Source organism: Oncorhynchus gorbuscha, unplaced genomic scaffold (genome assembly GCF_021184085.1).
Source record: "Oncorhynchus gorbuscha isolate QuinsamMale2020 ecotype Even-year unplaced genomic scaffold, OgorEven_v1.0 Un_scaffold_1157, whole genome shotgun sequence".
Lineage (NCBI taxonomy): Eukaryota > Metazoa > Chordata > Actinopteri > Salmoniformes > Salmonidae > Oncorhynchus > Oncorhynchus gorbuscha.
In genome coordinates this window covers 113361-126132 of record NW_025746023.1, presented here as the reverse complement: position 1 = coordinate 126132, position 12772 = coordinate 113361, and the positions used below count along the sequence as shown (strand labels likewise).

General features: G+C 45.2%; 2 protein-coding genes across 2 annotated transcripts in view; both read left to right on the top strand.

Annotated features, from left to right (window-relative positions):
• The window catches only part of LOC124021678 (tetraspanin-7-like), a 45907-nt gene extending 37645 nt beyond the window's left edge, over positions 1 to 8262 (top strand). The window contains exons 2-8 of the mRNA XM_046336787.1: positions 1039 to 1227; positions 2063 to 2137; positions 2386 to 2481; positions 2675 to 2830; positions 2907 to 2990; positions 4722 to 4803; positions 6393 to 8262. Of these exons, the coding sequence (XP_046192743.1) occupies positions 1039 to 1227; positions 2063 to 2137; positions 2386 to 2481; positions 2675 to 2830; positions 2907 to 2990; positions 4722 to 4790 (669 nt within the window). The 3' untranslated portion in view covers positions 4791 to 4803; positions 6393 to 8262. The remainder of the gene's footprint in view (positions 1 to 1038; positions 1228 to 2062; positions 2138 to 2385; positions 2482 to 2674; positions 2831 to 2906; positions 2991 to 4721; positions 4804 to 6392) is intronic.
• A 1034-nt stretch (positions 8263 to 9296) lies between these two features.
• On the top strand, positions 9297 to 11043 carry LOC124021676 (mid1-interacting protein 1-B-like). The gene is made up of 2 exons (XM_046336785.1): positions 9297 to 9539; positions 9739 to 11043. Exon 2 carries the CDS (start codon positions 10073 to 10075, stop codon positions 10544 to 10546), a length of 474 nt encoding a protein of 157 aa, XP_046192741.1. The 5' UTR covers positions 9297 to 9539; positions 9739 to 10072; the 3' UTR covers positions 10547 to 11043.
• Positions 11044 to 12772: the final 1729 nt, after the last annotated feature.

Below are 12772 nucleotides of genomic sequence, written 5' to 3'. Positions count from 1 at the left end.
ATGGAGGTGCGGATGCTTCAAGACAGCGTCTCCTATTAGTCATCTAGTGTTTATTTCACAGAGAGAGCAAAGTGTTCAGTCTACAGCGACTAATGCATGCTGGTGTTGGGTGGGCTTTTGGAATGTCTGCATTCACTCAGTCACTCTTTTCACGCCACTTCGATACAAAGTGATTTTCATAGTAGGTTAGGAGAGCATTTTCGCTAAACCTAACCCATTTCCTAACCTTAACCTTAGTCTCCTAACCCGCTACATTAATTATCCTAATCTGTGGCGTAAGTTCCAGTGACCTTCTATGAAGAAAAATGTTTTTTCACCTAGTTTTTCACCTAGGAGAAGATGGAGTTTTTCCTGGTCACGACACATGGTCAGGAACCAGTCATCATTCATGAGTAGGGCCAAAGATGGTGGAAAAATCAAGATACCCCATAAAGGCTGTTTTCCATTGAAACAAATGTTCACAGTTCCCATCTACTTAATGGAATTGGTATTTGTTTCATTGACCCATTGTTGACATTGTCCCACAATGTTTTGCTTGTCGGCATTTAAGTTTTCACGATATGTATTTTGAAAGTGAAATATCTTGAAAACTTGACAGCAGCTGGGTCTGGTCTACTTAGTAAGTATTAGTTATTTTTAACCAGAAAAAGGAGCCTATAAAATATCTCGCTTTCTTTTCTGTCTCATGAGCCATGCAGTGAGGATTCAGTTTCTTTCATTGGGTGGCAGCAAAGAGCTATCTCCAGTGCCACTAACAGCATTATAGTAGATCGGCAGTGTATCATTTACAGTGTAACCAATGGTTTATTACACAGAGAAATTGACTGGTTTTATGGGCGACTGCTTAAACAGACCACTGACATTTCATATCATATGAACGTGTCATTTAGCATGAAGCTGTGATGTTTGTGTTACAGTTGTGCCACCGATCATCTCTATGGGTCTGAAACCTCCAGTGATGCCCTTGATGACTTTTTAGTGACAGGGCTCTAATGCTCTTTCACCTTCTCTCGCCCCTCTCTCTTTCTCTCTGTCCAGATCACGGGGGCGATCCTCTTGGCTGTGGGACTATGGGGAAAGTTTATGCTGGGTGCGTACATATCTATCATCGCTGACAGCTCCACCAACGCTCCTTATGTTCTCATCGGCACCGGAACATGCATCATCGTGTTCGGACTGTTTGGATGCTTCGCTACCTGCCGCGGGAGCCCATGGATGCTCAAGCTGGTGAGAGCTAGGAGAAGTTGGTGAGAGCTAGGAGAAGTTGGTGAGAGCTAGATGAAGTTGGTGAGAGCTAGGAGAAGTTGATGAGAGCTAGGAGAAGTTGATGAGAGCTAGGGGAAGTTGGTGAGAGCTGGGAGAAGTTGGGGAGAGCTAGGAGAAGTTGATGAGAGCTAGGAGAAGTTGGAGAAGTTGATGAGAGCTAGGATAATATCAGAGCTAGGAGAAGTTGGTGAGAGCTAGGAGAAGTTGATGAGAGCTAGGAGAAGTTGATGAGAGCTACGAGAAGTTGTTGAGAGCTGGGAGAAGTTGGGGAGAGCTAGGAGAAGTTGATTAGAGCTCGGAGAAGTTGATGAGAGCTAGGAGAATATTATGACAGCTAGGAGAAGTTGGTGAGAGCTAGGATAAGTTGGTGAGAGCCAGGAGAAGCTGGTGAGAGCTAGGAGAAGTTGATGAGAGCTACGAGAAGTTGGTGAGAGCTAGAGGAGTTGGGGAGAGCTAGGAGAAGCTGGTGAGACCTAGGAGAAGTTGTCATCCGAGTAACTGAAATTTGTATATTTCTTCCCACTGGGGAAGAAACAGAATTCAACATCTGTTCCACATTTGTTCAAAGTAATATCATTGAAATGACGTGGAATTCAACCAGTGTGTGCCCAGTGGGTTTGTTTCGTTTCGTTTTTGATTCCTTTCCTTCTAAAAATGTCTTCCTTTCCTACTGTCATTCAATGTTCCTTGCAGTGTTTCGAGAGTCTTATCGTGAGCAAAGGGTGAGAAAGTCTGCAAAATATACACAGTAACTCAGTGTCCGGTTTGTGGCGCCCTGTGTGCCCTCTCTCTGCAGTATGCCATGTTCCTGTCCCTGATCTTCCTGGCAGAGCTCGTGGCTGGCATCTCCGGCTTTGTCTTTCGTCATGAGGTAGGTGGCTCTGCCATACCTGCCTCTGGCACTCACCCACAGGATCATTAGTACCCACCCACAGGGCACAGATGTCAATTCAACGTCTATTCCACGTTAGTTCAAAGTAATTATGTTGAACTGACGTGGAAACAATGTTGATTCAACCAGTGTGTGCCCAGTGGGAAGAATTCATCAGTCAGAGTGTCCATCTGTTCACAACAGGAGAAGCTATGAACACAACAAGAACTTTGTGTTTGTGTTCCCAGATAAAGGGAACCTTCCAGAGGACCTTCAGTGAGGCAGTGAAGAACTACAATTCCCAGGACGAGAGGAGCCTGGCTGTGGACAATGTGCAGCGCAGTGTGAGTGACGGTCATTTTGACAGCCAAATTAGGATTTTGATTAAAAACGGACTGTGATAAATCTCTCTCTCTCTCTCTCTCTCTCTCTCTCTCTCTCTCTCTCTCTCTCTCTCTCTCTCTCTCTCTCTCTCTCTCTCTCTCCCTCTCTCTCTCTCTCTCTCCCCTCCCTCTCCATCCCCCTCTCTCCCTCCAGTTGAAATGCTGTGGTGTGTTGAACTACACCAGCTGGTTGTCCAGTATCTGGTTCCCTAACAACGGCATCCCACCCAGCTGCTGTGCCAGCATCTCTGACTGTAACGCTTCTGACCTGCACAATGTCACCATAGCCCCCAGCAAGGTCCACCAGCAGGTCAGACACACACATGGACAGACAGACACACACCGTACACACTGACAAACACACTCACTTGTCTTGTCTTCTACAGGGCTGTTATGAGCTGGTGACTGACTTCATTGAGACTAACATGGGGATCATTGCTGGAGTGACATTTGGAATAGCTGTCTCACAAGTAAGTAACAGTATGGGTCAGTTGTTCTTCCACTCTCCTTCTGTGTGTGTGTGTGTGTGTGTGTGTGTGTGTGTGTGTGTGTGTGTGTGTGTGTGTGTGTGTGTGTGTGTGTGTGTGTGTGTGTGTGTGTGTGTGTGTGTGTGTGTGTGTGTGTGTGTGTGTGTGTGTGTGTGTGTGTGTGTGTGTGTGTGTGTGTGAGCGTGCGCCCAGTGCAGGTTATTAATGATTACACACGGCTGGGGCGATGTTCACCGCTGCTCCTTCAGACCCAATCAGCTAGTCCGCCACTCAGAGCCTGTTCCATCACACACATACCATTCAGGCGCGCCTCGGGAACTATTATGCAGACCAGAGTACAACAGCACACACACACACTCTCCATCCCTCTCGCTTTTCCACATATGCATAGACACACGCACACTCTCTCTCCATTCCTCTTCTCTCTCCATTTCTCCTCTCTCTCCTCATTTCTCCTCTTCTCTCTCCATTTCTCCTCTCCCTCCTTCGCTCTCTCCTCTCTCTCTCTCTCTACTCTGCGCGAGTGTGGTCGTTACCTCCTGCTCAGGCTGACATGCTCGATTAGCCCCACAGCGCCGCTCGTCGTCACAGCGACCCCCTCCATTACCCTTAATGGGCCTGGAGGAGGTAGGTAGAGAGAGTGAGAGTGTGTGTGTGTGTGTGTGTCTCCGTGGACACTGTGACCTGCGACGGCCTGCTCTTCTGCAGTCCCGAGCCCATTAATTGCACCGTAAACGTTATGGAGGGAAGCGGTGAGGGGAGAAGGAGGGGTGGCAGAGAGAGATCAATGACACCTCTTAGAGGAGCAGCCACCCCTTTAATGTATCTTATCCCTATCCCTCCTCTCTTCCTTCCCTGATCCCTCCTCTCCTCCTTCCCTGATCCCTCCTTGGCCCTCCATCCCCCGGCAATGAGGATGGAGGGAAGAGGGAGAGGGTGGAGGGAAGAGGCGGAGGGTGGAGGGAAGAGGCGGAGGGTGGAGGGGGAGGGTGGAGGGAAGAGGGGAAGGGTGGAGGGAAGAGGCGGAGGGTGGAGGGGGAGGGTGGAGGGTGGAGGGAAGAGGGGGAGGGTGGAGGGAAGAGGGTGGAGAGAAGAGGGAGAGGGTGGAGGGAAGAGGGAGAGGGTGGAGGGAAGAGGCGGAGGGTGGAGGGGGAGGGTGGAGGGAAGAGGGAGAGGGTGGAGAGAAGAGGGGGAAGATGGAGGGAAGAGGGGAAGGGTGGAGGGGGAGGGTGGAGGGAAGAGGGAGAGGGTGGAGAGAAGAGGGGGAAGATGGAGGGAAGAGGGGAAGGGTGGAGGGGGAGGGTGGAGGGAAGAGGGAGAGGGTGGAGAGAAGAGGGGGAAGATGGAGGGAAGAGGGGAAGGGTGGAGGGAAGAGGGAGAGGGTGGAGGGAAGAGGCGGAGGGTGGAGGGGGAGGGTGAAGGGAAGAGGGGGAGGGTGGAGGGAAGAGGCGGAGGGTGGAGGGGGAGGGTGAAGGGAAGAGGGGGAGGGTGGAGGGAAGACAGGACCTTTAAGAGAGATGATTTATTATGTGCTGTTGGAACTGACTCATTTTCATCACCACCCCCCTCTCTTTTTCTCTCTCCACTCTCTCTCTCCCCCATTATCGCTCACTCTCTCTCTCTCCCCCATTATCGCTCACTCTCTCTCTCTCCCCCATTATCGCTCACTCTCTCCCACTCTCTCTTTTTCACTCTCTCTCTCTTTCTCTTCAGTCAATTGGTATGCTGTTGGCATGCTGTCTGTCGAGGCTTATCACTGCCAACCAATATGAGATGGTGTAGCAGTGAGGTGCAGGTGAGTCTGACACACACACACACACATACTTTATTTCAATCCACCAATCAAATTGACAAAACATGTCAAACATGTCAAAGGTCCCTGTATACATGACACTCCAGGGTACAGAAAGCACATCCTTCTCCAAACAGCTAGGCTGCCCACGACAGCTGAAACAGAGCAGTACCTAGCCAATTGCTTTGCCCTAGTTTTTGTCAGGCCTGCAATCTGGAGGCCACGCACTGCAAGCCTGTGTACGTGGCCGAGACTCCCAAATATCAGCCCCACCAGCTTGCACCTCCACCCCAGGCTGTCCCAGCATGCCACGAGGGGCTGGTATTTAAGCAGCTTCTCAGCAAAGGCCTGCTCCATGTAGCCATCCAATGAGCAGCCCACTTCCAAAACGAACACCTCCCCCTGGTCTCCTCCCACAACAACAACATCTGGCACACAGGAAAACCCACCGTCATCAATATCAAATGAGCTTCCATCACACAAGAATGGACTCCATTGGACTCCATTTCATTTGACTCATGTAGAATACAAAATGGGTCATTATCGGCAGGGTACCAGAGTGCTACACACACACACACACACACACACACACACACACACACACACACACACACACACACACACACACACACACACACACACACACACACACACACACACACACACACACACACACACACACACACACACACACACTCTTGTGTAGTGCTATTTGTCTCTGTGACTAAGTGCAATGCATCCAGTGTAATAAGGGGTTGTGTCACAGACCTCCATGGCTGGAACCCCTACAGCCCCCTGCAAGTCACAGTCAAACACACACACACACACACACAATCGTGATCTCACTATGCAAGGTGGTTATCGCTAGCTCACACCTTCCCAGCAGGCCCCTCTAATTGGCCGTCCCCGACTGTGCTGCTGTGGATTATAAATAAAACTGTTTGGTTCGCAATTAAACACTGATTTATACCGTGTTGGCAGGGCTGTGTGGCGTGATTATGCCTTAAAGAGTTAGAATCCCCCACTTCTCCCCCCTATGACACACTGGCTTAACCTCATAGGATTTAGCCTCATAGGGTTTAGCCTGCTAGTGGTTAGCATGGCCGAGCTTCACCAGAGCGTCATTGTCAATTCGAATCTTACAGAAACTGTTACTGGCTCCTATCCACCAGACACTGGTTGGCTGTTTCGTCACTTCAGAAGCCTCAGGGCTCTAAATAGACCAGAAGCCTGGCACGGGAGGCTCCGGGAGGGTTAACCGACAGACTGCGTTCCACAGGTGCAGAGAGAGAGAGTGGCATTTAGGCTTCTTACACACATCACAGTCCAAAGGCTCCGCTCATTACAGCAGACAAATGGCTATCCCTCTGGCTGTGTGGCGGCCCTGCAGAGACTTCTCAGGGAGATCTGTCTTCCGAAAGCTTCAGATGACAAGTTCCAAAAGAGAGGATCCCCTCGTTGTCACTGATTATGGGTGGAGGTGATTGTGTTTTCAGGGAATGTAGTCACACATGCGCAAAGACACACGTACACACACAACCATGTTGAGTCTCTCTGTGATTGTCAGCACCTTTGTTCTTGTTTCCTTCCAGGGAGACCAGGAGGAGAGAGTACACGACACCTTGGAAACTGGGGAGGAACACACCCAAACGCTGGCACACTCCATTCTTACTTTTCCACTCCTTATCTTTCTTACTTTATCACTCTCGTTTTCTCTCTTTCATCTCTTTGAACACATTCCTTAATATGCCACCATGCCATAATTAAAAATGTTACCTTTCAAGACCTTAATTCTTCTAAAATGAATGGTTGTCGATTAGCACCTGCCTCAGCCATATGCTCTGATCCAGCGATGCCTAATTCAAACACTACCAATCTTCACTTACACAAGTTGACAATATTCCTAAGAAATTGCCTTGATGCAACATAGCAGTGGAACGAGGAGCTATCTTCCCCAGTCTAAATTTCCTGGAAATCATTTTAGAGATGCCATCAGAATTTCCAATATGAGGTTTTTGAAAGAAACTTGAGCTCACTCAGAAGGGACTGAGTCTCTCTAACTGACACACACACACACACACACACACACACACACACACACACACACACACACACACACACACACACACACACACACACACACACACACACACACACACACACACACACACACACACACACACACACACACACACACACACACAGTCTGCTTTTTGCTGCTACACGGACTACAGTAAACCTACATCCTGCTTCTAATGACTATCACTCTAAATGACCTTGTGCAAGTTGCTCTCTGTGGATGTGTATTTGTGATGCGTTTAGATCCTCTGTATTCAGTCCTGTACCTGGTGATCTCTGCCACTCCTTCCTCTGTGCCTTCTGTCTGTCAGTCATAATCAGTCATAATGTTGTTTTGTTGTTGTAATATTTCATCTTAAAAGTCTTAACTAGTCATGTGTGTTTCTATAACAGTAGTCTGAGACACAGACATTTTTCTGGTTTAAACCCCAGTTTTGGTGTTCAAATGTTTTTACACATTCACCTTCTGCTTGAGATCCCACTCTATTTGACTATCCTTGTCCGTTCTCCAGCACATCCAGTTCTCTCTCTCTCCACCGCCACACCCCAGTACATTCGGTTCCAACACCGTCCCCCCTGACTGACGCATATCGCTGCACAAACTAGAGTTTCAATGAGTCAGCACTGCTTTCTGATGATGAGAGAAGACTATTCTACTTCCTGTCTTTTGTTGTTGCCGTTTGCTTCTCACTATATGGTAATGGTAGACAGAGAGAGAGCCAACAGGGCACAGACTGGTTGAATCAACGTTGTTTCCACGTCATTTGTGGAATAGACGATGAATTAATGTCTGTCCAGTGATAGAAAGAGAGAGAGATTCATTCTCAGTGGCAGGACTTGAGGAGTTCTAGCTCGATTCGGTCTGTCATTGCTCTGGCTTGGAACAATCAAATGAAATACCACTTTTTGAAGATTTGCCACTTTTGTGTATTACTTAAATGGAGAATCAGTAATATGACAGCAACCACTTAGGTGGGAATGACTGTAGGAATACTATGCTTTAGCGAGGGCCTGGGGGTAGAATGGAGTGGGGCAGACCACTGAGGTCACTGTAACTGGTTTCATTCAATTGCCATGTGAGTACAGAAAACTGGTTCCAAGATTCTATTTCTGTAATTACTAGGATTCTTTTAGGTTTTTGTTGTTTGTTTTGGGGTTTTGACGCATTCTGAAGTTGCTCTGTGTTTTCGGGGGATCAGTATAAAACCAATGTACATGATCAATTTATCTCTCAATCCAAAATTGGACAGATGAAATAAGACTGTATAAAAAACAAAGAAAACGTTTTAAAATGCATCACCAGCTAGCATGCCAACAAATGTATGTTGATATTGTGAACAATTGTGATCTTGAATCTATGAATAAAATGGTCATTACATCGTTTCAGTTGTGAGTTTCTGTTGTGAGATATTTACTATTTTGTTTCTAGAACCGAGTATTTTTTGTTGTTGATAATAAGGTGGGTAGTTAATCATCATTAATTAATTCTGCCCCTGATAGATCCAATATAATTTACAGGTAGCAATAATATGTTTTACCCCACGGTGTCACTATCACATCTATGAAAAACGTATTCGCGATCCCGTCTAGAAAGGGTGTTCGTGAGGCAGGTTTGACCATAGAATTAGCTATTAGAATAATTTAATTAGAGTAATTTAATAGGATTCTTATGTGCTTGACTGTAAAAAAAATTACGAACAAGAACAACATCAAATGAAATCCTTACCGTTTGTTAGAACGTAACGTATTCATTTACATTACATTTACATTTAAGTCATTTAGCAGACGCTCTTATCCAGAGCGACTTACAATTCACACAATGGACATCAGTATTCGTGATCATGAATCTAGTTACAGCATCAGCAACTATACTATGTTGATACAGCATAAACAACTAACTACTTTGTTGATACAGCATAAACAACTAACTACTATGTTGATACAGCATAAACAACTAACTACTTTGTTGATACAGCATAAACAACTAACTACTATGTTGATAGTGTATACATGGTTAAAATTGTCACTAGTACACCTACTACTTTGTGGGCAGGTATGACGCAACCCCCGCCTGAATTAAACTCCTGTTTCAACACGTCGCCAGTTTCCTCAGATGAACCTGCTCTATTCCACAACTCAAATGACAGAATTATGATTCCTTCCTCGCCTCCGTATTTCTTTGAAAGGATGTCATTTGAGACCCTCAATTTCAAACGTACACGAGCCCTGGTTTTACGAAAACTGTGAAAGCAAGTTTGTCACAGTACACATTTGAGTCATCAGTATTGAAGTGACATGTTATTTCCTTCATAATCTCTCCAAAAGAGGAAGTATGGAAGGAAGGTAAAGATAGGTGATTTTGTTGAAGGAAGTAAACGTTCTAACCGGGAATTGACTTGCCAGAAAATCAGCGGGGTTGGTGAGAGACCGGCTAAAATGTGATTGGCTGAAAACGGAGTTACGGCTTGTGGGCTGACGCAAGTACGCCACTCTGCATCTCACCGTCCTCCTGCTGGTGCTGAGGATTTATTATTAAACTAGCAAGCTGCTATCGGTCGCTTTGCTCACAACAAGCTGTCAAATTAAGACTTTATGCCTTCCATAGAAGTTTAACAGGTGAAGTGGTTATTCGGGAAAATACCAGGGACGATAACATCACGGTGAGTTTGTACTGCTTGAGCTAAATGTATTCTCCACATATGGCTAGCTAATGTTAGCTGTTAATTCAGTGAGTTGAGAACGGAAGCATCTATTGGCCAGTGTGACGATTTCTTAATTTCTGGTAGGCCTACTATGCAACTAATGATACTGAAATAACGTTACTTGAAGTAACTAACCGAATGGTGTCTCTTATTTCAGGTCGTGCATCCTGTTACTTTGGCCTGAGGGGAAAACATTCGACTGAGACAGATCCGGGAACGCCCTTAGAAAAAAGCCACTTGTTAGTCAATTAGTGAGTAACGTTAGGTAGTACAGTTATCACAAGGCAGGCAAGACGTTGGAGAAGTCTGGACGTTTCCTCGGACTGAGTAAGCTTTTGCAGCAGCTAAATTTGTAATTGTAATCCGATAAAGAGCATTAGCTAGTTAGCTTGCTAAGGTTGATTTCAGACTGACAGAAGAGTAAAACTGCATTATCATCGGTGACGCGAGGTAAACTAGATTGTCTGCACGCGGTCAGGTTTTTCGCAAAAATGATGCACATTTCGGATTCGTACAATCAAAAGAATTCATTGTTCAATGCAATGAACCGATTTATTGGTGCCGTAAATAACATGGATCAGACGGTGATGGTTCCTAGTCTGCTAAGAGACGTGCCTCTAGACGAGGAAGAAGAGGTGAAAACGATATCACCGATTAGGACCGCCAGCAATGGGTCAACCACCTATTTCCAGGACGGGGACATGTACAATTACTATGTGCTGTTAAAATCGATCAGGAATGACATCGAATGGGGGGTCCTACAAGCCGACGACAGGCGGAAAGAAAAAATGGGGGTGACCGCGTTGGACATATCCAGAATAGAATCCGATGATGATGATTTGGAGAAACAATTTCATTATCATTTGACCGGACTACACACGGTTCTGTCTAAGCTTACCCGGAAAGCAAACACCCTCACAAACAGGTACAATCAGGAGATTGGAATAAGGGGTTGTGGACTGTGACTACTAGAAAGTTGAGTGTGTCAGACGATAACATCAAAAGTCATTGGTGAACAGTGGAATGGGGGGGGGGGGGGGTCCTAGTGAATCGTTTGTATTTATTCCCACAGTGGGAATAAATAAATGTAACCTACTAGATGTGTTTCATATGCATTGTTAAACATTTCCCATCTACTGTTTGAATGATTGTTTGCACCAAGTCTTGTGTATTAACAGATTATTGTATGGATGATCTGTCCACCTTAACATTTTTTGTTGTTGATTGGGCAACATTGCATAATGCCTACTGACAGTGATTTCATATGTTATGGTAGCAATGAGTCATTTCATTACCATTGACTAAATCATATGCTTGATAATCTGTGACCTGGAATTAAATGATAATCATTTTGAATTTGAGAGATTCCAAGAGATTAACACCAACTGTAAACCTTATTTAAGCACCATTTTATTTTTCTATAGAAATGACGGCTCTGCGATTAAACATCTGCTTATTGTTATGTTGTGATTAGTCTATTTGACACAGTCACTGGTTTATTGAGAGGTACACAACTTCGGCATGATCGTTTTGTGACTTGATTCAACTGTAAGGTTGTGATTAGTCTGAACTGAAGCCTACAGTGGGTATAGAAAGTCACCACCCCCTTTCAAAATGTTCACCTTTTGTTGCCTTACAGCCTGAAATGTAAACACATACATTTAGCCTTTTCCCAGCTTTATTTACACACCATAACCCACAACATCCAAGTTAATCTTTCTCTTCTAAACTCAAGGTAAAACAGTAAAATACCCTGTTTGGATAAGTGAACCACCCCCACCCCTTTAGAATTGCAAACTTGTTTTCCATCTGTGATCCATTTTAGGACTTTGATCAGTTCAGAACAAAAACAGTTTTTTATAGAGGACTCCACTGCTCAGTAGTGCAATTCAAAGCAAAGAGTCCACTATGGTAGGAAAGATACTGTCAAAAGATCCATGAGATAAAATAGTGAAATGGCACAAGTCGGGCTGGATATAAAAAGATGAAAGGTTTTGTCCCTTGGACCACAGTTAAGACCATTATTTGTTTTTATTTAACTGTTAGTTAACCAGGTAAATTGACTGAGAATATTCTCATTTACAGCAACGACCTGGGGAAGAGTTCTAGGGGAGAGGAGGGGGATGAATGAGCCTATTGTAAGCTATTAACAAGTGGTTAAGGTGTATGGCACCACTCAGACCCCGCATAGATCAGGTCATCTCTCCAAACTGAAAGACTGGGCAAGGAGGAGACTGATCAGAGAGGCTACCAAGAAGTCATTGGTGACTTTGAAGGAGTTTCAGGCCTTTATGGCAAAGACTGGTCAATGTGTGCATGTGCCCACTATCACAAGCACTCTACAAATCTACAAGCCTACAGTAAAGAACACCATGCCTGCAAGTAAAACACCATGTCTACAGTAAAACACCATGTCTACAGTAAAACACCATGTCTACAGTAAAACACCATGTCTACAGTAAAACACCATGTCTACAGTAAAGAACACCATGCCTGCAAATAAAACACCATGTCTACAGTAAAACACCATGTCTACAGTAAAACACCATGTCTACAGTAAAGAACACCATGCCTGCAAGTAAAACACCATGTCTACAGTAAAACACCATGTCTACAGTAAAACACCATGTCTACAGTAAAACACCATGTCTACAGTAAAACACCATGTCTACAGTAAAGAACACCATGCCTGCAAATAAAACACCATGTCTACAGTAAAACACCATGTCTACAGTAAAGAACACCATGCCTACAGTAAAGAACACTATGCCTACAGTAAAAAACACCACGTCTACAGTAAAGAACATGTCTACAGTAAAGAACACCATGCCTACAGTATAGAACACCATTTCTACAGTAAAAAACACCATGTCTACAGTAAAGCACACCATGCCAACAGTAAAGAACACCATGCCTACAGTAAAACACGGTGGTGGCAGCATCCCATTGTGGAGGTGTTTCTCTTCAGCAGGGTCAGGATAGAAGGGAAAATGGACAGTGCAAAATACCGATAGATTCTTGAGGAGAACTGACTGCCCTCTGCCAGGAAGTTGAAAATGGGAAGATGGTTCACTTTTCAACATGACAATGACTCAAAGCACACTGCCAAAGCAACCGTACAGTGGCTGATGACTAATTCAAACCGTGCGCAAATTGAGTTTGTCCCCCCGCACCAAACGCGATCACAACAC

Excerpts from the sequence above, each read along its gene's own strand:
- LOC124021676 (XM_046336785.1), top strand. The coding sequence starts at position 10,073 with ATGATGCACATTTCGGATTCGTACAATCAAAAGAATTCATTGTTCAAT.